The sequence below is a fragment of the Lethenteron reissneri genome, chromosome 38 (assembly GCF_015708825.2).
Source record: "Lethenteron reissneri isolate LAM-NWPU_2019-01 chromosome 38, ASM1570882v1, whole genome shotgun sequence".
Classification (NCBI taxonomy): domain Eukaryota; kingdom Metazoa; phylum Chordata; class Hyperoartia; order Petromyzontiformes; family Petromyzontidae; genus Lethenteron; species Lethenteron reissneri.
This window is the reverse complement of record NC_083816.1, coordinates 9,330,547-9,356,229: the sequence shown is the minus strand read 5'-3', so window position 1 is coordinate 9,356,229 and position 25,683 is coordinate 9,330,547. Positions and strand designations below refer to the sequence as shown.

General features: G+C 45.3%; 1 protein-coding gene across 1 annotated transcript; it reads left to right on the top strand.

Moving 5' to 3' along the window:
* Window positions 1-433: 433 nt before the first annotated feature.
* Window positions 434-24,506, top strand: DLD (dihydrolipoamide dehydrogenase). Its single transcript, XM_061567276.1, has 14 exons — window positions 434-590; window positions 3,990-4,071; window positions 6,221-6,300; window positions 6,559-6,627; window positions 7,732-7,801; window positions 7,976-8,076; window positions 11,689-11,832; window positions 13,222-13,332; window positions 14,200-14,390; window positions 15,722-15,892; window positions 17,150-17,339; window positions 18,623-18,760; window positions 19,971-20,060; window positions 23,306-24,506. The coding sequence occupies exons 1-14, from the start codon at window positions 549-551 to the stop codon at window positions 23,369-23,371; spliced, it is 1,545 nt and encodes a 514-aa protein (XP_061423260.1). The 5' UTR covers window positions 434-548; the 3' UTR covers window positions 23,372-24,506.
* Window positions 24,507-25,683: the final 1,177 nt, after the last annotated feature.

The window sequence follows — 25,683 nt, the reverse complement described above, 5'->3', positions numbered from 1 at the left end:
GGGGAGGGGCTGGGTGGGGAGGGTGGGGAGGGGCTGGGTGGGGAGGGAGGGGCTGGGTGGGGAGGGTGGGGAGGGGAGGGTGGGGAGGGGCTGGGTGGGGGGTGGGAGAGGTGGGGCTGGGTGGAAAGGGTGGGGCTGGGTGGGAGGGGTGGGGCTGGGTGGGGGGTGGGGAGGGGGTGGGGCTGGGTGGGGAGGGGCTGCTCACCCCGTGGTGCCCTTATAAAACTCAACGTTTAACCTCCTCACGCCGGCTTGTACCCGCCCTCACAGTCGGGCATATTTACGGAATCCACCACGCCGCCGTTGACCCTGTCCAACGTTCCTACCAGCTCCCTCCGCAGGGAATGTGTTGTAACAGCAGGGGGCATCAAAGAAGCCGTCTACCGCGTGTTCACTTCGCACCGGCAGAAGAATCTACCGATGCCGGCAGATCCACCACCAGGACCACGCCACCCCCGCGTCGTGCCTCGTGACCCCCGGAACTAATTCGGGTTTCTGCTTCCTGGGTCACGCCGGGGTTGAGCGAGCGAGCGAGAAGGTCGGACATCATGCAGGGCTTGTGTCGCCAGCTCGCGCCTCGCTTCGCACAGGTGCGTGCCACGCTCGAGGGTTGGGGGGCTCCACACGAAGCTGAGGTACCTCGGGCCCGGCACTAGCCCAGGCCTCGTGTGCCTGGCCGAGCGCCGTCCGAGGCCGTTCAAGGCTGTGCCCTAGAGTGCTTAGGCGAGGGCCTTCTTGGGCTATGTAGGGCGCCATTGATGGCCAATGACGAGCGTTGGTGAATGCCATCGCCCAGTTGATGAGAATTGGTAAATGTCATCGCTAAGTTGGTGATCAGTGATGAGAGTTGGTGAATGTCATCGCTAAGTTGATGACCAGTGATGAGAGTTGGTAAATGTCATCGCTAAGTTGGTGACCAGTGATGAGAGTTGGTAAATGTCATCGCTAAGTTGGTGATCGGTGATGAGAATTGGTAAATGTCATCGCTAAGTTGATGACCAGTGATGAGAATTGGTAAATGTCATCGCTAAGTTGATGACCAGTGATGAGAATTGGTAAATGTCATCGCTAAGTTGGTGACCAGTGATGAGAGTTGGTAAATGTCATCGCTAAGTTGGTGACCAGTGATGAGAATTGGTAAATGTCATCGCTAAGTTGATGACCAGTGATGAGAGTTGGTAAATGTCATCGCTAAGTTGGTGACCAGTGATGAGAGTTGGTAATGTCATCGCTAAGTTGGTGACCAGTGATGAGAGTTGGTGAATGCCATCGCCCTGTTGATCAGTGATGAGAATTGATAAATGTCATCGCTCAGTTGATGACCAGTGATGAGAGTTGGTGAATGCCATCGCCCAATTGATGACCAATGATGAGAGTTGGTAAACGCCATCGCCCAATTGGTGACCAGGTATGAGAATTGGTGAATGCCATCGCTAAGTTGAGGACCAGGGATGAGGGTTGGTAAATGTCATCGCTAAATTGGTGATCAGTGATGAGAATTGGTAAATGTCATCGCTACGTTGATGACCAGTGATGAGAGTTGGTGAATGCCATCGCTAAGTTTGCAGCGGTATAATTATGTTGATTTGGCCTGATGAAGCAAGTTTAAATTACTGGCGAAACGTCGTAAACAGAACATTGGCATGTTCTGTTTACGTGACAAACCTTACTAATTTGCTGTGTCGGGTGGTGGCAGGTTTAGCGACACATTTATATTTTTATGTGATCTAACCCAAAAAAACCTGTATGGATAATTATGTTGATGTTAATGGGGCGTATCCACCAGTGTGTCACTAATGGGACTGTTGGCATTTGTCAATTCACTTAGAATTGCACTTTTATCTACCAAGGAAAGCGCCATCCAGTCCAAAAGATATTTTGCAGGAGGGTCCCTGCTACGTTGGCGTGCTTGATCATTTACATTTGATGAGTGTTTGGCATCTTGCGTAAGGAAATTGGAGAATCAAAAGAAACCCCCCCACACACAGGCTGGGATTGCATCCGAGCTCCGAACAGATTCCGGAATCCATTGATGTGCTGGAATCTGTCCACCGCGCAGCCCCAGGCAGTCCCCGCCCATCAAAATACCAAGCACTGACAAGGTCGGACACGATCTTGGTCATTAGGTTGTGCGCATCTCGAATATCAATTCATATCTGTAAGGCGCATTTCATCCTTTGATTCCAATGTGCCATGTACCGCGCCCTTTCTCAAAGACGCCGACGTTTGTGGCCTTTCATTTAGCTCTGGCCATGATATTGCTCAAGGGTTTTTGGGTTAGACGTGTATGTTTTTGAGTCAAGCGAGTTGTTGTTGGGGTCTCTCTGATCGTTCACCGGTGGTGGATCAGAAGTTGTTCCCCAGCTCACTTGCTGTGCAGTATTGCCATCAGGCCACCTCGTAGTCTAGTGGTTTTGGGAGTTTTTAATCTCTCCGATCCATTTCTGATACATCATCCACCTCCAAAGTGCTGCATTGCAGGCGTCTGCCGTCACCCCCCCTTCCCCTGGATAAATTATAATAGCTTCAAAGTCATACGTTGTTTTGAGCTGCAACGACCGTCAGGCGGCGCTAAAGTCTATTTACAGCCTTGAGCCAGCGGTGTAAATTGCACATTGCAATGGTGGGTGGCAAGACCGTTCGTTGGGAAGAGTCGGAAAAGTGGTATTCACGTTATCGACCCCGGACGGATGATGGGTCAAAGTGAACCAAGTTCACGACCTTTGAATTTTGAGTCGAGCGCCGTGACCAGTAGATTACGCGCATTATTTGGACTACACTTTGAATAGCGTCAAACTGAAATAAAGTGTGTCTCTACGCACCACAGATACATGCAATACGGGGAACAAAAATAAGCACAAATAATTCAACTAAATGACGTACAATACAAAACAGGAATTTGCAACGCATTTCAAGCAGGTTGCCTGTTGAAAGCTGTCTTGAGGCTCGGTGAGTCTCCTTGGTAACGTTTACATGAACAACAAGTATAACCCGTAAAAACAAAGTTTTTCACTATAAATCCTTTATATGCGTGGCGGCTAGAGTCCTCTCGTCCTCTGGCTTGAGATGGCTGCCACCTATGGGTCAGATGATTGCATGGCACCATTGAGCAATTGGTAATTAAATATAATATTTTTGTCCTAAAAAGTGTAAAATTTTGGAAAAAAATTTCACGAACATTAATTGTCACGCACAACGAGTCTGTGTGGAAAATGTCAGCTCGATTAGATCACGGGAAGTGGGTTAAAAAACGACCAAAATATTTGCACGGTCGTAAGCAAGCAAGCGTGCCTTGAGAATGGTGATGTGTTGTGAAAGTCTCCAATGCATTTAATCTCAACCCTTGCACGCTATTCGTGAAGGGGCTCTTATCATTCTTATATTCACTCTCTACCCCCACCACAAGTGGCCAGCCAGTTGACTTTGTTAACACTGAAACGTGTTGCTTGCAGACTGCCTGTTCAGCCACTTCACCAGGCGTTGGACCTTGTTGATTAGAATACCATGACGCCGTTTGTATTCTGTAAACGTCATTAATGACATTTAAACAGAATGAAACGCATGCCGACGCTGTAGATTTGTGTGCATTTAACTGCGAACACATTGCAGTGTGATGCTAGTTGTAACTACCAGCGAAACGTCGTACTCGAATTGTAAATGTTGTGGATTTGCTCTCCAACACACAGGTGTGCTGAACTAGTAACGAATTGGCACGTTCTGTTTCCGTGACAAACCTTACTAATTGGCTGTGTCGGGTGGTGGCGGGTTTAACGACACATTTTAATTTACACAATCTAACCCCAAAAAAAAACTGTATTATGGATGATATTGGTCGCGAAAGCAGACGTGTTAAACTTGAATACATTACCAGACAATGCCAACACAATGTTCAATATATTTGCTTGTCATTCAGATGCTTTATCCTGTATGGGATGCTATGTGTATGATCCAAATGGTATAATTATTATTGTTGTGCGTGTGTTTTACAGGGTAGCAAACTGTTTAGGGTACCCGGCAATGCTCATGCAGTGAATGCCGTTGTGCTACGGACCTACTCTGATAAAGCTCCACGTGAGTGCTTATTATTATTACACGCCATTTTTTTACACACTTTCATTGAACTTGCCGTGTTGTCTGTTTATATTCTTTGGAATCTTTGACGTTTAATACACAACAAGTACACAACAACAACTAGTGTACACTCAACTTGTACACACAACAAGTACACACAGCTAGTACACACAGCAAGTACACAACAACCATTCGGTAATAAACAAACAAGAATAAATGTTCTACTCTTGAGTGCGGTGTGTGGATTAAAAAGCTTGTTTCTTTTACCTATGTATATTTCCATACTAGAGGCTAGACCGTCCTACGGATGGAGTGACATGCCACATCACGCATGATACATGTGATCACATGACACATCACACATGATACATGTGATCACATGACACATCACACATGATACATGTGATCACATGACACATCACACATGATAGATGTGATCACATGACACAGCACACCTAAACCCTCGTCAGACATTCACCATTCACATGCTATTACTCACCAGTTATAAATTCACCAATGTATGCAATATATTGGGAAGCCCGTGAACACTCAATAGCTCCCTCTGCTGTTGCACACACCCCTCCCCAATGGCACACGCTTTTTTAGTTGTGATTTCGAAATGAGGCTGCATACAAAATTGGGCTATTGAAATTGGTTGAGCTGTTAAGCTGCACTCGTGTCTACAAGTGAAATCGTTAAGTCATAGGTCAATTCGAACTTTGAACCTCGTTTCCTAGATGTCTTATTTCAAAAGCATTCAAATTGAACGTTAAGCATTCGTTTTCTGATCATGCAGATGTATCTACACAATACCTGCATATTATACAAATATACTGTAGCTGACTGTGCTGTCAACTAAACCCGTTGTGCAGGTTAGCACTTCAAACCAATTTTAACTTAAATATGAAGCTCTCCGAGAACCAGTTTTGGTTGGAATGCATTCCATTGTGCATGCATAGTGCCGGCTGCCTTGCTATTTCAAGACCTACGTGGTGCTTCATAAATAATTATATATGTGTATATACAGTGTATCGCTGAATAAGCATACTTAAAATTGACTTGGATTTAGAGCTCAAGGTAAGTGACAGTGCTGTTATCAGAACCTGTTTCATTGAATGGTACTCTTTAAGTAAACTATAGGCACATAGGGTAACGGGATGGAGCAACTGATTCTTGTGAACGCACATTCATTTGTTGTGGATATTTGCTAATACTCATGCAGAAAAAAGTATTTTTCCGACAGGGAAAGATTTAACGTTCTCTGCCAGTACATGCATTTGCCATGTAGCCCAATGGCACTTGCATGTCCTCAAAATTAGCTTAGATGCCTTGTGGTGGGCAGCAGAGGGCAGTGCAGCATCATGGAGAACAGGAGAGATGAAAAGGGGAGTTGAGGGGTATGATAGCATAGAGGTCATAGATCTGTATTAAGCGTTTTGGATATATGGAAATGGTCAGTCGTGGGCAGAGAGAAAAAATGTCTTAAGCCTCCTGGACTTGGCCAGGGGGATGAAGTTCAGACATGCGGACAGCCAGAGGAAGGGATTTCCAGACAACAGGGCCAGCAATAGAGAATGCACGACCTGACATTGCCTGGACGTCGACTGGGTGTATGACAGTCGGCCTTGGTTGAAGGAGCAGTGGGCACTCGAAGGTTAACAGAGAGAGATGAAAGGGGGGAGAGAAGTCGCAGCAAAGGGCGTGTCCGTGGAGGATGTGGAAGACGGGGAAAGCCATCCTCTCTTTGATGATGTGTAATTGGATTGGGGAGCCGGAGCTCAGGACTGCCTGGTGTGATACGACCTCATGGGTCCTTTCAGGATTTTTTGAGGATTATTATCTTTTGCGGTGGCATATTACAGGAACATTGCAAATGCAACAACAACTTTAAACACTCCTACTTTATATTCTTGGTTCTTTCGGTAAAGTCACGTAGAAGGGAAATAAAAAAATAAAAATACAACAATAAAATTATCACGACGTTTCGATTGCAACACAAGCAATCATCGTCACACCTGACGTGAGAATTGTATTGTTGTATTTTGTATTATTTCCCTTCTACGTGACTTTACCGAAAGAACCAAGGATATGAATCCCTGCAGTCACGAAAGCTTTAAATCGACATTTTAAACTCCTACTTTATGTTCAGTGGATGCAGATGTGACTGTCATTGGATCTGGGCCTGGAGGATATGTGGCTGCAATCAAGGCTGCACAGCTTGGCTTCAAGGTGGCGATATAATTTGATGTGTTGCTAAAGTTCATCCGATTTGTTTGATCCCTTTTAAGTATTAGCTTTCGTCATCATGTCATTCAGTCACATGTTATGCCATTAACACATATCATATAAACGTGTTAAATTTCATGTTGAATGTACTAACATTTCCAACGGTGAGAAACACGTTTTTTTTTGTTGCCTGGCATTGTCGAGATGAAAATAGTTTGCATTGTGCGAGCACTCACGTGTCTGTGTGTGTGGCGTTTTCAGGTCATCTGTGTTGAAAAGAATGAAACGTTGGGTGGAACCTGCCTCAATGTCGGATGCATACCGTCCAAGGTTTGAAACGTTCTGCGTATTTATTCATTCGCCGACCCCCCCCCCCCCCCCCCCTCATGCCCTACAATCCGCCTTTTCGTGATTACAAAATCTTTGATGTTCATATGCAAATTACACGACAGCTCAGTGCATGCACCCGACGGTTGGTAATCACGGGAAGTTCTCCCAGTGTCGCTCATGAGGACTGGAGTGAGTGGCGCTGATTTAGAATGTCGTCGTGTTTTGTTTGTGTGCTTTGTAGAGATGTGCAAATTGGTGGTCCTTGTTAGCGAGGTGTGTGTCCTCTAGAGGGCGTTGCTACACAGCGCTCACACACTTGATACTTGGCATGTGAAAATTCACTGCGCCTCGTGCAAGTCGCTAAAATATCACAGTTTAATTCAAGATTATTGTGTCTTCTACCGTCTTGTTGGTTTATTCTGTACTGTCAATCTTATATGTAGTCTCTATCTAATCTCATGTATCTCATTTGTGCTGTTTCATTTGTACCATTTGGTTTGTTCTGTATCATCTGTACTCTGTAGCTTGTGTGTCCTGTCTGATGTTATGTCTCTATCCCACCAATTCTGATGATCTTGTTAGTGGTAATGTCTAATTTGTTTTGTCTCTGCCATCTTGTTCGTACTAGCTCATGAATTCCAACTCAAAGGACAATTTAGCTTAAAATATTGATGACTTGAGTATACTTTGTCCACTAGATGAGCAACTGCACCAATTAATTATCCATGATTATTGATATCAGCTGTAACAAGTAATGCACGATCGGGACATCTATTCACTGTTGTGCATGGTTGGTTAGACTCGAAGAAATTTGCAAGAAATGTAATCAAAGACCCTTTCACGATAGGAACTAATGCAGTATTAACATATGATTGGTAATGCAGCAGGTCCATATAATAGTATCCTTTATATAACCAGCAGATGAAATCTAGGTATGTAGAGATGTACATTACATTACCTTTTTTGTAAGGCCCAACCTGTGTTACATCAAGTCATTTGGATTGCATCAGAATATCTTAATACATTAAATGTAACAAAGCTAAAATATATTTGACAATGCTATGTGTTCATTCCAAAGGTTTTACTCTATTTGTGTTATTCCAGGCACTGCTGAATAACTCGTATTTCTACCACATGGCTCATAGCAAGGACTTTGCAAGCAGAGGCATTGAAAGTGAGTCTCACCAAGAATAAAGAAACAACTCCCACTCGTGCAACACCCCTTGACCTGCACTTGCTGTTGTATTGTAAGCGCATAGGTAATTGTTTGAAATGCATTGTGTGTGTGTATAAAGATACGCTCTCCCTTGAGGCGTTGGTGGTGAACGTCACTGATTTGTGTCTGCAGTTGAGGGACTAAAGCTGAACCTGGAGAAGATGATGGAACAGAAGAGCGGTGCGGTCAAGGCTCTCACAGGAGGCATCGCCCACCTCTTCAAGCAAAACAAGGTCTTTATGGCTGGCCAATTGCTGTAGTTTGAGACGATAACCGTTTATGATAATCCTGAGATAGAGTCCTGCTATAGGCAAATAAGTCTGTCCTCCTCATTGGCATTGCTTAACACTTTAAAACTGAAGATCAGCTTGCCACTAGGTTCAAAATATATTTTCCATCTCTAAGCAAATGGCTAATAATAATTATCATTGCCTAAAGCTAGGTGGGAACCAGTTAATGTTCATGACATTTTTGCAAAGTAGGAGCAGATAACTAGAATTACTTAGACATGATTTATTATTTTTTGACGTATTTTAAAAAATTATATCTACACTGAATCCCAAACATTATTTTCACAAGGTTCGGTGCTGGTGGAGGGTGGAGCAGCCTTGTGGTCTCCAGAAATAAAAACACGTGATAGGATTTTACTGTGGTACCTGCCAAGACTGACATGAATCAAAATTTTATGTATTGCTGTTGCATAAGTTGATCAACTTGCATTTGGCAAAACTGAGTACTTGGTAATGTTTGATGAGGCGCACCTTATGAAGGAGAAAAACCTGACGAAGCACGTTTTAAATTCAGGTGTAAAATTCGCACAACTGCAATGGCATGTCAGTTGGGTTTATTTGTGCACAGGTAAAACACTTTGGGCAATGAATGCACATTTTCAATGGGGACCAGGTTACACATTAGAAGCCTGGTCACTGCACAAAAACGTGAACAAAATAATCCAGCAGCAAGAGTGCAGTACAAGTTCCGAATGGCAATGTGGTGCATCAACACGGTAACAACCGGCACAAATAGTGAATAATTATCATTTTGCAGAACCACAATCTTTAGTTATCCTGGAGAAATCCGATGAGCTATGAAGCTCTTTTTCACAGATGTCCGGTAGGGGCGGGTCAGAGTGTTACAACAATAAAAAAAATACCATCAACTGATAGGAGTGCAAAGTGTAGTAAAGGTAAGCAAATCACTAAAATACACGTAGTCCCCGACTTACGATGGAGATGCGTTACGACGACCCCATCGTAAGTCTAAAATATCACAAGTCGAAAATGGCCTAGCCTACCCAGGAGTCTTAAAGAATGGAGATAATTTAGCAAAACAAGAGCAATTTACATTACCGTACTGTATAAACTATATGCGTACAGTACATCCCGGCAGCGTCACAACGTACAGCATCGTACCTCGTACGCTGCTGCGTTTGCCAGCCGCGTGAAATGTAAAATAATTTACAATTTTGTCGTATCGCCATTGTAAAATCGAAATATCGTAAATCGGACCATCGTAAGTCGGGGACTACCTGTACATAAGTAAAATAGATAAAGTTTATAATTTGCCTTCATATCCGCATCTCCAGTTTCTTCAGCCTCCTACCCACAGCCCCGCTCACGTCCCAGCCCCGGCATTTTGTTGTGCTCGTGTCGGAGATTGCAGCTCTCCGCTCTCCCTACCCCCCACCCTCTCTATCTCTACTCCCTGGCTCCTCCTCTCTCTCTCTTACCTATATAGCCTCTTGTTACAAGCAACCCTTTTGCCCACTTCAGTAATCGTTTCTTGCTGTGGTTGTCCCACCTGATGACGGACGCTTGTGTTGCGCCCGAAACGTCGTGGTTTAATTTATTTATTTTATACCTACGTGACTTTACCGAAATAACCAATGAGTATATATGTTCGTGGTTCTTTCGGTAAAGTCATGTAGAAGGGAAAAAACAATAAAATAATAAAATATGAAAAACAATAAAATTCTCACAACGTTTCGATTGCAACACAAGCAATCAGCAGGTGTGAAAACCACAGCTTGTGTTGCAATCGAAATGTAGTGAGAATTTTATTGTTTTATTGTAATTACTTTTTTGTTTTTTCCCGTCTACGTGACTTTACCGAAAGAACCAAGAATATGAATCCCTGCAGTCACGATTTGGTATATATGTTCTATATTGCTTAAGTACACCAATGGTCAACTTGGGCAAGGCAGCCAAACAACAACAAAAACTGTCTCAGACCACACCAAGACATTACACAATCCCTCAAAATTGCACATGAAAGTTGAACTAGCGATATATGGGTAAGGATCAAAGCTAATGCAGTTGTATCCTGCACTTTGGAGGATGGTAACAGCACATAAGCACGAGTGATTTGTCACTAGGAATGTTGACTTTTGGGAAGAGGGCTTCCGAGGTATCTTATACAGACAGCAAGTGTATTGTGGAGCACGGAATATTGATTCTGGTCAATATGAGGATGCCACCTGCACTTTATTTGACCGTCCAGCCAGAAAGAGTTGTCGTGTTTCACGTTAAGTAATTGTTGGTAATTAATGCGTGTGCCTGTTAATGACACTGATTTTGACCGTACATTTTTAGTAATGGTTTATGTCTCTTAACGACTTGTAAAAGTGGTGGCTCAGTGGTCAGCGCATGTCTGGGACTAAGGTTCACGCCATGGTTAAAATGCAGCCTCCATCCACTGATGACATGTGGCATGCGAGTAGCCCTTGTCATTTTTAAATCCTTTATATTAAGTTCGCTTGCTTGCTTGCGCGCTTACGACCGTGCAAATCTTTCGGTCGTTTTTTAACCCACTTCCCGTGATCCAATCGAGCTGACATTTTGCACTCGTTGTGCGTGACAATTTATTTTCGTGAAAATTTTTTCCCATAACTTTACACTTTTTAGGGGAAAAAAAATTATATTTAATTACCAATTGCTTAATGGTGGCAGGCAATCATCTGACCCATAGGTGGCAGCCATCTCAAGCCAGAGGACGAGAGGACTCTAGCCGCCACGCATATAAAGGATTTAGAGTGAAAAACTTAGTTTTTACGGGTTCATTTTTTATGGTTGTGAGCCAATTGAATTTCTTGCAAATCTATGTCATTGCATCGTGGTTACATTTGGCCCTGAATCCTGAGCAGTACGAAATGTCCCTGTGATGGAATGAAATTGTATGGACACTAAATCAGCATGAGGCAGTCAAAATGGATCGTACACATTTCGCCGGCTTGCTCCACATAATATAACAATCACAAGTTTGAGATTCGATGCGTTTGATCAAGGTGTGCTTGCTATTGGGCACTACAACTTTCATAAGGAAAGGAACACCTGCCTTCTGCTAGGCAGAACATGATTCACCTTTCCTGTACGATTCGATGAATTGTCGTCATTCATGATCTTGATTCGGTGTCCGGCTCATTTGTATTGTCTGTGTAGCAGATATTGCACCATGGCAACTGAAATCTGATTATTGACATATTGCACAGTTCAGCCGAACTGAAATGTCAGTAGTTTTTTATAGAGAAGTTGCTGCAATGTTTACCAAATTGCAAACATTTTAATCTAGTATATTGTCCGTTTAATTTGTCCAATTAGCCAAACATTAACCTCTGCGCATAATTTGGACGCATTTTCGCAAATTGACTCTTGCACCTAACTCGATGCATGTAACATTGTCTGTAAAACAAATGCAACAGATTAATTTATCCATCTTTATATGCCTATCTGCCACTCTTGAAAGAGCATGTATGTCCCAAGTCGCTCACTATAAGCATGAGCTGCCTGTTGCTGATCTTCTCCCGCGCACTGCGGTTCACCCCTCTCTCTCCCTACCGGGACGCACAGGTGACGCACGTTAAAGGGCACGGGAAAGTAACGGGGAAGAACCAGGTGACGGCCGCTTGCGCTGACGGCAGCCAGCAGGTCATCAACACCAAGAACATCCTCATCGCCACGGGCTCCGAGGTCACGCCCTTCCAAGGCATCGAGGTAACTGCTCCCTCATGGGTTGGTGAAGGCGGGGAGCATAGAGGAGTACAGTACAATAGTGTATTTTGCCCTCTGCTGCCCGCCAAGTAGCCCACAATCCCTCTGACAACCCGTTTGTGCTAGGTGATCGCCCTTACAAGCGCTATCCAGGCTTAGGCTTGCTTAGCTTCCAGAGTCTTAAGGAGATAGGGCACCTTCAATCACCTGGACTTTACCATTGCGCTCAAGTATGGTGAAATAACCCCCATGGCATACATAACGTGGGAAGTGATCCAGCTGTGGCTGACGAATACGATTTATACGTGCAGCAGTCGGCGCTTGTGTCTGTACGTAAACCAGTTGGTGTGTTGAGTTTGATTTCAAGAGCAAAACAGCAATAGCCACCGAAGGCAGGAGCCGTGAGTAGCGTTTGCACTCGCTACACCCCGGGCCGTTCACTCCAGTCCACTCTGCCCTCGTTTGCCGTGTCAATTTCGAACGCGTTATTTATTAATTTTCGTTGTGCTGTGACGTCACTATTTGTACCATTGGTCACTGGAGTAATTGTATAGCCACTCCTTCCAGACTATTCTTTGGCGGAGTTGAAAACACGCACACCACACGCGCGTGCACACTTACATTCACATGCATACACGCAGTCAAACAATTTCAATTGAAAGCAGTGTTTTGGATCAGGACTCTGGCCTCAAAACACTGCTGAGAATCAGTGTTTGAATGGCAGTTTGATGTGGTTACAGTGATGCCCTTTACCCTAGAAAGCCTCAATCACTCTAAAGATGTTTTTCAGGAGCTCTGTGTATACAGATTCAAGCATCAATTACTGTATTATGTTGAACTTATTTCCCACCATACGTACCCCAGCAGTGTGAATCGGAGGTGTCGGGGAAGGACAACAAACCAAACACAAAAAGCAGTTGTAAAGAATGATAATTGGTTTTTTATCCTTCTTTCTGGCAACAAAACTGACACCTTTTTACAAGGATTCATGTTTGCATAGACCGCAATACCTGCAGTCATAATACAAATAAAAGACATAACTCTGATAATGTGCACTGTCCTTGAAGTTGATTATGACTGCAGGTATTGCGGTCTATGCAAACATGACTCCTTGTAAAAAAACAATTATATTGTTACTGGCAAATGAGGTTCCCATAGTACAGTTGTAAAGAAATGAGTTTTCAATCTAGCCACTTGGCGGTTGAGTGGGTTTTTTTGAGATTCACAACCTGTGTTATCCACCAACCCTTGCCTCCAAAGCACTGGACCACGTCCATAAGCCACCGCCACAACGCTAACGCAGGTGTGAAGTGAAAGAGACGTTGCGTGCGCCGGGTTGGTGCGATGCCCCGCGGGATCCTCTGTGAGTCCGCCGTGCTATGTTCCCCGCAGGTCGACGAGGGGACGGTGGTGTCGTCCACGGGTGCCCTCTCGCTCAAGCAGGTACCGGAGAAGCTGGTGGTGATCGGAGCTGGCGTCATCGGCGTAGGAACTGGTAATTTCGTCTTCTCTCCTCTCTCTCTCTCTTCCTTCACCGCCGCTCTTTCACCACTTCTGACACTGACTTTTTTAAAGCCATTTGCGCTGCACGATTGCCACCACAAGAAAGCGCCGCGAAATGTAATGTTGTGCTTTTTTTGTTCGATGACACGTTTGAGATAACATGATGGGTTTTTTGGGGGGGTGACCGGGTGTCTGTATGTATGTTGAACATCTTGCGCGCACTGTACCTAGCCAACCGTGCTAATCGGAGGTGCGCGTGGCTCTGGATTCAGGACACTGAACTGGGGAGGCCAGAATGCTGGGTTCATATTTGGGTTTCAGCCACCTGTGAGTAAACTGGATTCCCCAGTGTAGCGAGTTGACTGACGGTCTTAGCCCATTTTCTACAGAGTTGATAAATAAGAATTTGTCCATTTTCTGGGGTGTATGGATACAAGTCTTTAAGGTATTTCAAAAGTGGTTATTTGATATCCCATTCCATGGGTTATTATCTAATAAAGAACTTGTACCGCTCTGGGAAATCTGAAAGGATTTTTTGTAGATAAGAAAATAAATAAAGTAAAACCTTGGATTGCGAGTAACTTGGTCTGCGAGTGTTTTGCAAGACGAGCAATTTTTTTTTAAATAAATATGAATTTGATAAACGAGCGAGGTCTTGCAATACGAGTAGTACGTGTATACGCTTTGTCTGCAGAGTGTCACGTGATCACAACTGATATACAAGTGCTTTGATATACGAGTGCTTTGGATTACAAACACTGTTTCCGTTACGAATTATGCTCGCAATCCAAGGTTTTGCTGTATATAGAAGAAACGCATATTTTAAGAACACCATCCACTGGTGATTTTCTCACTTTCCTTATTCAGGGCTCAGTGTGGCAGCGGCTGGGCGCGGAGGTGACAGCCGTGGAGTTCTTGGCTCATGTGGGTGGCGCCGGCATTGACATGGAGATCTCCAAGAACTTCCAGCGCATTCTGCAGAAGCAGGGCATGAAGTTCAAGCTGTCGACCAAGGTGATGGCGGCGTCACGGCGCGCCGACGGCAAGATCGACGTTCAGTGAGTGGCCGCTGCCTCCCAATGTTCCTCCAGCGCAGGGCCGCGCGTGATGTCTGAACCTTCATGAACCCACATTGACCGGCACGGTGAAGTGTGCTAAAAACAACCTGACGTGACTGAGATGGCACGGGGTGGTCTTCTGTCCAGCTGTAGATAGAGAAAATGTCTGTATACGTCCTTGTCTTGCATGATTACACTTCCAATGGATTTTGACACCAGCTGTTATCTTTAACTTGCACATTTTGTTTGGGGACGTGGCGGCCCAAGTCACCTGTTGCTCCCATTACATTGGATGGCAACCAAAGAGACGGATGATGCGTGATGGAATGACCGAGGCAATAGTCGAGGCACATGTAATAATAAACCAGAGTAATGTGTACAGCCCTTTGTAAATACACTGCTGGATGAAGGCCCTCCCATGCTGTATTGCTCATGGGGGTTTTGTTTGGCCATACATCACCAACTGGTCAGCGTGGCTTGGTTAAAGGTGGTCCAGGACTGGTTCAGACATCACTCGTCACTGATACTGGTAGGAACCTCCTGGTCACACCAGCCCACAGGGGATTATTGTGTTCGTCCGTCGTGCATCCAAAAATGGGAGGGGTGGGGTTGGGTGGAGAGGGGAGGGTGGGGAGGGTGGGGAGGGGAGGGTGAGGGGGAGCTGGGTGGGGTGGGGAGGGTGGGGGGGAGTTGGGTGGGGAGGGGCTGGGTGGGGAGGGGCTGGGTGGGGAGGGGAGGGTGGGGGGGAGCTGGGTGGGGAGGGTGGGGCTGGGTGGGGGGTGGGGCTGGGTGGGGAAGGGCTGGTCACTCCGTGGTGCCCTTATAAAACTCAACGTTTAACCTACTCACGCCGGCTTGTGCCCGCCCTCACAGTCGGCCATATTTGCGGAATACACCACGCCGCCGTTGACCCTGGCCATTGACCGAGCAACCCAACGTTCCTACCAGCTCCCTCCGCAGGAATGTGTTATTAGCCGTGGTCGAGAATCAAACTCTGTTCCCATCATAGCGTAGTACGCTAGCCACTGCTCCACCCACTTTTAAATGTAATTAAAAGTATTACTGTTCAACTACGGTATTCTTTTCTTCGGGGCATCCCCTATGGAGAATGTTTTTTTCTTAAAATCAGGCATGCTTCATATTGTGTGCTCAGGTGCTTGCGTCGGCTACCCATGACCTAGTCTGCTTTTTGTGTTTTAGTTTGTTGTCCTTACCGCGCACACCCCATTTTGCGCGTTTGTCTACGCACAGTGTGAAAGAAATCGAACGAACGTACGTACGTACGTACCTCTTCCTGTCCCTCACCTCCACCGTCTCGTGGTCGCACGCAGGATAGAGCCGGCGAAGGGCGGTGCGGCCGACACGCTGACGTGTGACGTCCTGCTGGTGTGCGTTGGGCGCCGGCCGTTCACGGCTGGCCTGGGCCTGGAGGAGCTTGGCATCGCTCTGGACAACCGAGGCCGTGTTCCCATCAACAACCGCTTCCAGACGAGCATCCCCAAGTGAGCAGCCGCCGCCCTCCTCTCTCTCTCTTTGTCATTTGTCCACAACACCAAGTACGGTTAAACCTCGGCTATGCGTGGGCGGATATTCCACGTTGCAGATTAGGTCGAAGGACGCAGCGGTGGACGGTGAGAAGTGGACAGAGCACTGAGAGGCGTTAGAGGCGAAGGAAACGGCCATTCTCCAATGGGCCATAAGGCACAGGGGACAATAAAAATGACAAAGATGAACCATTATGGATAATAAAAAAGTAAAACATCTTAACATGCACGTCGGTTTCAATCTTGTCTGCTCCTCGATGCCCACGTGACCACAAACGTGTCAGCTAGTAAACCGATTACTTAAAATCAGACAAAGACATTGTACATCTTCACCCCATTCTGCGTAAGCGAAAAATAAATACGACCCAAGTTGTATTGCGTTTGTGCCGTGTAGTTCTCCGTTGTGTGTTTTCGGGTTGCGCTGCGCGTTGTTTGGCACGATGTGCGAAGTTCTTGGCCATGATGAAACTGAAGCTCCCCCTTCGCGTCTTGTGCGTTGCCACGTGTTCTTATTTTACCGCACGTGGTGCAACTCGATAAGCACATCGCAGAAACGTTAGATACGTTTTATAGCCTAATGTACATTTGTTTTGCATTCTGCACGATTTAGTATTTTTTCATCCGTGCCCCCACCCCCTTCAGATTAGCACGGCTGGCCATGTACATTGGGAAATAAGTTGAACATACATATTTTTCGATTTAAAGCTTTCGTGACTGCAGGGATTCATCTTCTTGGTTCTTTCGGTAAAGTCACGTAGAATGGAAATAATAAAAATAAACAGACCTGTTCTCCACCTGAGGACGGCTGCTTGCGTTGTGGCCGAAACGTCGTGAGAATTATTTTATTATGTTTTATTTTTATTATTTTATTATTTCCATTCTACGTGACTTTACCGAAAGAACCAAGAAGAAGTTGAACATACATACTATAGCCCTGGATTAACTGAGAGCCGAATATCTTCTTGGTTCTTTCGGTAAAGTCACGTAGAAGGGAAGTAATAAAATAATAAAAATAAAACATAATAAAAATAATTCTCACGACGTTTCGGCCACAACGCAAGCAGCCGTCCTCAGGTGAAAACCAGGTCTGCCGAGGCGACTTTACCGAAAGAACCAAGAAGATGAATCCCTGCAGTCACGAAAGCTTTAAATCGAAATTTGAGAGCCGAATAATTTTACAAACCTCGTGTCTTTTTTGTGGACGCGCTACCGCAGCATCTACGCGATCGGCGACGTGGTGGCCGGGCCCATGTTGGCGCACAAGGCGGAGGACGAGGGCATCATCTGCGTGGAGGGCATGGCTGGTGGCGCGGTGCACATCGACTACAACTGCGTGCCCTCCGTCATCTACACACACCCCGAGGTGGCGTGGATCGGCAAGACTGAGGAGCAGCTCAAGGAGGAGGTAGGGAGCGGTGGCTGAGAGATGTTAACTACCTCGCCCGGTGTACATGGAGGTCGTGGGCTTGATCCTGACCCTGACGCCTGGTGTATATTTGGAGTTTGCTTGTTCTCTCTCCCCCCCCACATTTAGAATCAACATCACGCGTTTCGAGTGTGGTTGCTATACATTCCGTTGAGCTATCATTTGTGGCCAGGTCGCTTTTGACAAGAGCTATATAGCTCAGTGGGCCTTACGTGGTAAAGTGAAAAAAATAGTTTCGTTCTATTCCACCGCTAACTAAATGTTCTCCGTAGCATCGTTATGGGACTGTGTTGGCACAAGCTCATTCTGTTAATTTGTAAAATGTATTGCAGTCTTCTTTCTTTCGTCTCTCTCTAATGCGTTATCATTCCTTGTTGAAGGATAACTGTGTTTATGCTATAGTTATGTAACAATTGACCTCCCCTCCCAACCCCGGTGCTGAATTCTCACGATTTGTTACGTTTTGTCCGTACAGTTTTGTTCGCTCCACTGGCAAAAATGTAACGGCTGATTATTTGCATGACATTTCTTTTAATAAATCGCAACTTATTTTTCGGTACACAATTCTTTGCGTATGTTGTCAGCGTAAAAAACATTATTTTCATCGGTCAGTGCATCCTTAACAGTCGCATTCTACACAAACATTCTGTGGTAACGCTTTTTTCCCCAAGTACATTCTGGAGCTGTACGAAGTACGGTTGCCTGGCTTGACCACCTCGATGTGAAACTGCAGTTGTTGCTCTACTTCTATGAGAGAACAAGAAGAATGATATATATCTCTTCCTGCACAAACTGTGTCCCTATTCTCATTCAGGCTGCCCTGAACTAACTCGCTCACCATCCTCTGCTGTGAACCTTTTGTGAAACAACAGCCACGGGCACCGCAAAGTGACAAACGCAATTGCACGTCTTTACCTCCGTGGTTTTTGAGATTGCACACGTAAACTTTAAATTAAATTGAGTTTGTATATTCTGGCAAAGTGTATATCCACTTTGCAAACTGTATTCACAAAGACCAACACTCTAATGTTAACACTACCTGGACGTCGATTGCCATGCAAGTTGAGCAGTGTGCAGGTCTGCAATTTTGATTTAAAAAAACGTATCTCCTGTACAATGGGCTGAGTGAGTGGGACTTGCAAGTCAAGGTTTGTCATCCGTCTGTAGAAGGATGCCGTTTGGCATAGTATGCACAATGGGTACAGTGTTCAACGTCCGATATAATTGCCCCTGTGTGTTTCTGCCTGTCTGTCCGTGGGCAGGGAGTGCCGTACAAGATCGGCAAATTCCCTTTCGCCGCAAACAGCCGAGCCAAGACCAACGCCGACACGGACGGCCTGGTCAAGATCCTGGCGCACAAGGAGACGGACCGCATGCTGGGAGCGCACATCCTGGGATCTGTAGGCATCACGCAGTCACTCAGACCGTCACTCACACAGCCACGCATGCAGTCAACCGTGCAGTGACCCGTGCAGTCACCCGTGCAGTGACCCACACAAGTCTTTCTCGCACCTTCACTGGCACAATAACCCGCCCAGTCACTCGCACAGTCACCCACACGATCGCTCGCTGTCACTCAGCCGTCCGCGCAGTCAACTCACAATCTCACTCAGTCACCGTCACCGACACTGTCACTCGTGCAGTCGCGCACACAGTCACTCGTAGTCAATCACGGCGTGGATTAAGGCATGCGCCACCACTCCCGTGCTTTGGTCTAGACTTAACATTGTGTGCATCTCGAAACAAACCCTTTAGCGTCAAAACAAATGTTTCTGTAGAGTTTGTGTGGAAGACAATAGCCCCTTACCGCCCTGTTAAGTGGAGAGGGCTAATTCTGTGAAGTTTGGTGAGTGTACTGGCAGTCTGCAATGTAGACTGTAGCAATGGTTATTAAGCTGGGTGAGTACTGGCAGTCTATAATGTAGACTAGCCTGGTTCTTAACCTCGGTGAGCGTACTGGCAGTCTATAATGTAGACTGTTGCCTGGTTTTTAAGCTGGTGAAGGTATTGGCAGTCTATAATGTAGAGTGAGTGAGCACCCTGGCAGTCTGTAATGTTGACTTATTCTGGTTCTTTCAGTAATAAAATATATATATATATAACAAAAACCACGACGTGTCGATCGCAACACAATTGGTCGTCATCAGAAAAAAAAGAAGTTTTTTTTACAAATTTTTTGAATAACATTCAAGTAATAAAAACACTTTCAAGGTTGAACTTTTTAACAGCAGGTCAAGAGCAACCACAACTTCACACATTTGGCTTTGCATTTAAAATAAATGTTCTGGCTGCTCTGACTGATTACCTTTAAGGGTTGTGTTTTGCAAATGATAACCACGTAGATATTTTCTAATTTTATTTTCAACGGGTACGTAATGGATCAGTATCATCAGCATCGTCATCATTTTCAACTTCATATCGCACCTTGTACAAGCATAATACGAGTCACCGAAGCGGCAATGGAATGTAGAAGCACAGTTGAACATAGCACTGCACGTAGGTAGCAGCAGACGTGAAGTTCAACATGCAGTCACGAAAGCTTTAAATCGAAAAATACATACATTTGTACATCGTTTAGTTCCTGATTCGTGCCACTGTGCGTGCGTGCAGGGTGCCGGCGAGATGATCAACGAGGCGGCGCTGGCGATGGAGTACGGCGCGTCGTGCGAGGACGTGGCGCGCGTCTGCCATGCTCACCCGGTGAGTGTCCTCGCCCCCTCCACCACCACCACCACAATCGCCGCTCAACCCAGCGCTTTGTGCGGAGGTATCCAACTGCATAAATCAGTGCCCAGCGGAAGCGTCTGCGATGCTAACGCCGCTGCCGCTACCACTTGCACCGGTTGGCGATACTGGCGATCACCGACAGAGGATTGCAACACCCGTTGCGATACGGAAATGCGGTGTTTACCTGGTTGGCAGGTGTGAATGCGTGCGCCCTGTGGTAATCCAGTGCTCGCGGATCACAAAAATTGTGGAACTCCCAAATACAGGAAAACCTTGGATTGCGAATAACTTGGTCTGCGAGTGTTTTGCAAGACGAGCAGATTTTTAAAATAAATTTTAACTTGATTAACGAGCGAGGTCTTGCAATACGAGTCGTATGTGTATACGCTTTGTCTGCCGAGCGTCACGTGATCACAACTGATATACGAGTGCTTTGGATTACAAACACGCTTCCGGAACGAATTATACTCGCAATCCAAGGTTTTGCTGTGTGTTGGATTCACAAATCCTCGCGAGATTACGTCTGTAATCCACTATTTTGGAAGGAAAGGTTTGTGGATAACAGATTGTGGAACTCCTCCCAAGTTCAGTGGGCTGTGATGTGGAGAGGTAATGCTGGCATAGAATTTGGGCTCATGGGCCCATCCATTCAGACTTTTCAGCATCATCCACTTGCATGTGTTGAGTTTCTCTGTGTTGTCTGGTTTTTTCCCACGCACAAAAACCCTTCAAAAAGGAATTGTCCAAACATTCAAATGCAGAAAAATCCTGAATGAAAGTCTTGAGGATGGTGATAATGCTAGTGGGCCAGGATTTTGTCATCACTGCCAAGATTTTGAGTTCAAAATCCGGTCAGCCGCCCAAGATATATACCAGATTTGCATGTCAAGTTAGTTTTTTTTTGCTGAAATTTATCTTTTCGATGGCCAGCACCAACGCTATCTGTTTTGTCTTGGTTCATAAACAAATTACTGCTAAAATAGACAACATTTCCATTGACCTAACTTTGCAGAGGAAGATGTCTTCCATATATTACACTTGCATGTCACTTCGTAGCATTTCTCCACACTGGACGATACTCCTAGTTTGTTTTTGAGCCTCCTCTAAAATTCTTCCGAGATTTTTTTATTATAATGAGAATAATACAGCAGCCGTTTGTCAATCCACTGCTGTATGAAGGCCTTACCATGGGGGCCCAATATTACCGGGTTAGATAGCGCTCGCCTCTTAACGTTCGACCCGTGGCCTGGAAGTGACCTCACCGTGTCGGCTTTCTAGAACAGTGCGTCAAACGCTGCGCCACCACTCCACCCCATTATAAAGCTTTTTTTGCAGGAACCGTGTAGCTTTCTCTGCTTGAAATGTGTTTTCTGATGCATAAAATAATTGGCCTGTAGTCAAAAACAATCCTCAAGGGGAAGAGGAGGGGGGGGGCCTTTCTTAGCTCACTTTTTGGGGGGAGTGACCTTGGAGAAAGGAAGTCCGCTGAAGGACAATTTATTTCTTATCTTCTTGGTTCTTTCGGTAAAGTCACGTAGCAGGGAAACAATAAAATAATGAAGATATTGTTTCCCTTCTACGTGACTTTACCTAAAGAACCAAGAATATGAATCCATGCAGTCACGAAAGCTTTAAATCACAGTTTATTTATTGTTTATTTACAGGATTTTAGTCTTTGATGGGAAAATGAGATGGAACAAGTCTGCAGTAACCCCAAAATGCGGGCGAAAAGATTTCTTCTTATCCCCCATTATTTTGACAGTTTTTTTGGTAATTACAAAAGTGCTCTTCTAAGATTGCCTTCCTGACATTGCTATCGTTCGCAAGAGCGTTGCTGCGACGATAACCCTAATTTACACCATTGGAACTTCATTTGCCAGTAAAAAATATGATAATTGTTTTTTTTTCCTTTCTATCTGGCAACAAAACTGAAACCTTTTTTACAAGGAGTCATGTTTACATAGACCGCCTTTTGGCGTCATCTGGTCCAACTCATGTGAGACTAGGCTCTAAGGAAAGCTGTCTCGGGTGTGGACCAATCAACTTCAAGGACAGTGCACATTATCAGAGTTATGTTTTTTGTTTGCATTATGACTGCAGGTATTGTGGTCTATGTAAACATGACTCCTTGTAAAAAAGGTGTCAGTTTTGTTGCCAGATAGAAGGGAAAAAAACCAATTATGATAACCCTAATATTGAGATTAAATTTGAGAAAAGTCATGTTGCAAACAACATTGGGAAAATTAGCATTGCTGATTGAATCCTGCATCCCTCTGGAGTTATTACAAACTAAAATAAAACTTTTTTTAATCTTACCAGGTAAGGCCCACTGCGCTATATATCTTTGTCAGAAGCGAGCTGGCTATCACAAATGGTAGCTCAATGAAGTGGCTTATTCCGATGTGGACATTTATAGCCGAAGCCAAATACTCTAAATACTCTAAAATGTGCGCCACCTATAGTGAGGTCGCGCACCGCTTGTTTGGCAGCCAACGGTGTACTTGTGTTACGAATCAAAATGTGTCCCAACATTGAGGTCAAAAGTCATTGGCTTCTCACACATGTATTGGATGGCAGTCATTTTGCATTAAACATCCTGAGTTCGTGGTAAGAAAATTGCATTTTCCAGTTGTTGGCTTACCAGAAAGTTGCGTACATTTGATTGACCTCGGAAAGCTGAAAGGGATAGTTGACTCTGAAGCCAGGATTTTAACTTCTGATATTGAGCCATACGTTCTCACCACTGTGCCAATTGGCCGAGAAACGTGAACATCCCATCGCAGATTAAGGAGTTGCAGCAGACAGAAATGATCACCACGCCTCTCATTTAAGGGTCACATTTAGATTCATAAAAAAATATATTTATCTCCGATGCCTTGTTGGGTTGGACCGTGCGTTGTTTGGCATGATGTGTTACGGTTTTCCTCCACGGACTTATTGGGGATTCCTCCCGAAGAAACTTCCAGCACGTGCAGTGAAACGTGATACATCCCCAACAGAAACCAAATCTTTATTTAGATGAGAGGAATTCGACATGCTATGAAGCTCTTTTTCACAGATATCCAATAGGAACATCATTCCCTGCAAAACACATTTCATAGAGCCTATGCAGGAAAAAAAATGCAAACACCTATGCAGCAGTAATTTTTTGTTTGTTTGTCGTACTGCTTTTTCCGCTGACTGCCCTTATGGTCGCGCCCTTCCTTGCTTTTCCACAGACCGTGTCGGAGGCGTTCCGGGAGGCGAACCTGGCCGCCACCTTCGGCAAGGCCATCAACTTCTGAGCAGCCAGTGGCACCGTCTGCGCGGCGTCTGCCCCAACGATTGAAAACATTCGCACACTGTGCCGACGCTGCGGCGCGCGTGCGCAGCGTTTGCACAGCAACGGGCAGTCTCGGCGACGGAGTGTGGTCGGGGTCACCAGGTTGAAGGCACAAAGGAGTCCAATGGAGCCCACGACAGATGTATGGATTATTATTATCAGAGCACCATGCGCTAAGTTGCTAACATGAGCACTATAACGCTACTGTTAAATATTGGGATATTAACGGTAGCACAACTTTAAAATTCATTACTCGATATCCGGCCTTTTAATGCCCGTAAGTAAGTCAATAAAACAGCCCCAATGAGTTTTGTTTTGTAATCTATGTTAGGATTTTTTTCTAAGTTGGGGTTATGGAAAAATATAAAATGCTGACACATCGTTTTATTACCAGGATGTTATCAATGCTGTACCGAAATAAAATTGGCATCGCTATCTTTCCCCGGTAAAGCCGTCCACGCGGTTTGGCTTTAAACACCGAACCAGCAGTGCGTGACGACAGCGTTGAGAGGATGTGCACTGAAAGCAGTGGTGGCCTTGATCAAACTTGGATTTATCTAGAAGAAAGACCCTTCATGAAGATATCGGGGTGGAAATGATTGTACATCTGATACTGCGCTGTATTATCCAGCGTGAAAGTAAATCTTAGCGTTGAAAAATGTCCACTCTTTAATGGGCTCAACTCCATACGTCGAGCGGAAAGAAACGTGTGTGAAAAGAAATGTACGCTCTTGTTGATGGGTGTCTTGCCTTTGCTATATATTTTTCGCGTACCACTTGTAAAATGTAAATCTGACTGTTTGATTCATATCCCCCCCACAGGCATCAGTGTTTCCAGTTGGCGAATTAAATTCCGTCCACTCGGGTTTCGCCCATGCCCAACGTGGTTGGTTCTTGTCTCTCTCAACTCTCTCTGCATGTCTCTGAAAATCCTGGCTATTATTCTACTGCTTTACCGTTTCCCGTTGGCGTGTTCTGCACGCGCTATATCCGCACAGGCTGACCGGAAGCCCCCTCGCGCGCCCACCGCCCCGGCTGTAATTCTCTGTGGTGCCGTTCGGTGCACACCTTGAATAAATTAAAATATTTAAAGCCTCTCCGTCGGTGCTTTTCTCGTGGAATATTGTCATGCACGGGCGCGCTGTGCCTGCCACTGGGGTGTTCACAATGGTGTTGGAGCACACACCGCAAGCTCACTGTATTAGCTTTTGTAATGAAGGTAAAGTCACAGGCCTGCAATCACTCGCTCACGCCACTGCCATTGGATGGACCTCTCACGGGAGGGAGCTCTTGACAGCTACTCTGGAGGGTAATTGGCCTACTCTGCCATGCTGGCCAGATGATTTGGAAGAGGTGGGAGAACCCCCACTTTGTACCACCACTTGTGACCTGCCCATCTACTGGTGTACCGATTTATACTGCTGGGTGAACAGGTAGGGGGGGGGATTTTAAAACCTTGACCAGGATTTCACCTGCCGCACCTAGAGATCGAACTGGTTTGTAAATTCAGTGCCAACCGTTACACCATCGGCTTACAGTCGTATACAGCCCTCTGCCAACCCATGTATGTGGGTCATGGGGCTTTGCCATACTTCACCACACTGACCAATGCAGGTTGGAAATTATTTCATCGATAAATTTATAGGGCAGCGCAAGACCCACTGTGCCATCACTCCCACCTTGTATATTCAATGTCGATAATACTTCCATTCGTGCCAGGCTACAGACTTCTCGATCGCTCGCGCAAATATACAAAACATTCAACTTAATTCGTCAATAACACTGTGGTGGCCTTAAAGGTAAACAAATATATAATAGGTGACGTTCAGGCAAGAGTCCTTCATAGCAGACATATACTGAGCACAGGCAAAAATACCTAAAACGCTAGGTGCCGAGCAACATAAGCTAAATTATCCAAACGCGTCATGGGACCTCCTTTGCCAGTACCAAAATATGAGAATAGTTTTTTTCCCTTCATTCTGGCAAGAAAAAAACATTTTACAAGGAATCATGTCTGCATTAACCACAATACTTGTGGTCAGAATGCAAACAAAAAACACTGATAATATATGCATTGTCTTTGAAATTGATTGGTCCACACCAGAGACAGCTTTCTTTTGAGCCTCGTCTCAAACCGGTGTTAGACCAGAGGACGCCAAAAGGCGTACACAGCTCAAAGACAATGCACTATCAGAGTAATGAGGGCTCTGGGTGAGCAGCTACATCATGGGACCTACTTTGCCAGTACCAAAATAAGAGAAAAGGTTTTTTCCC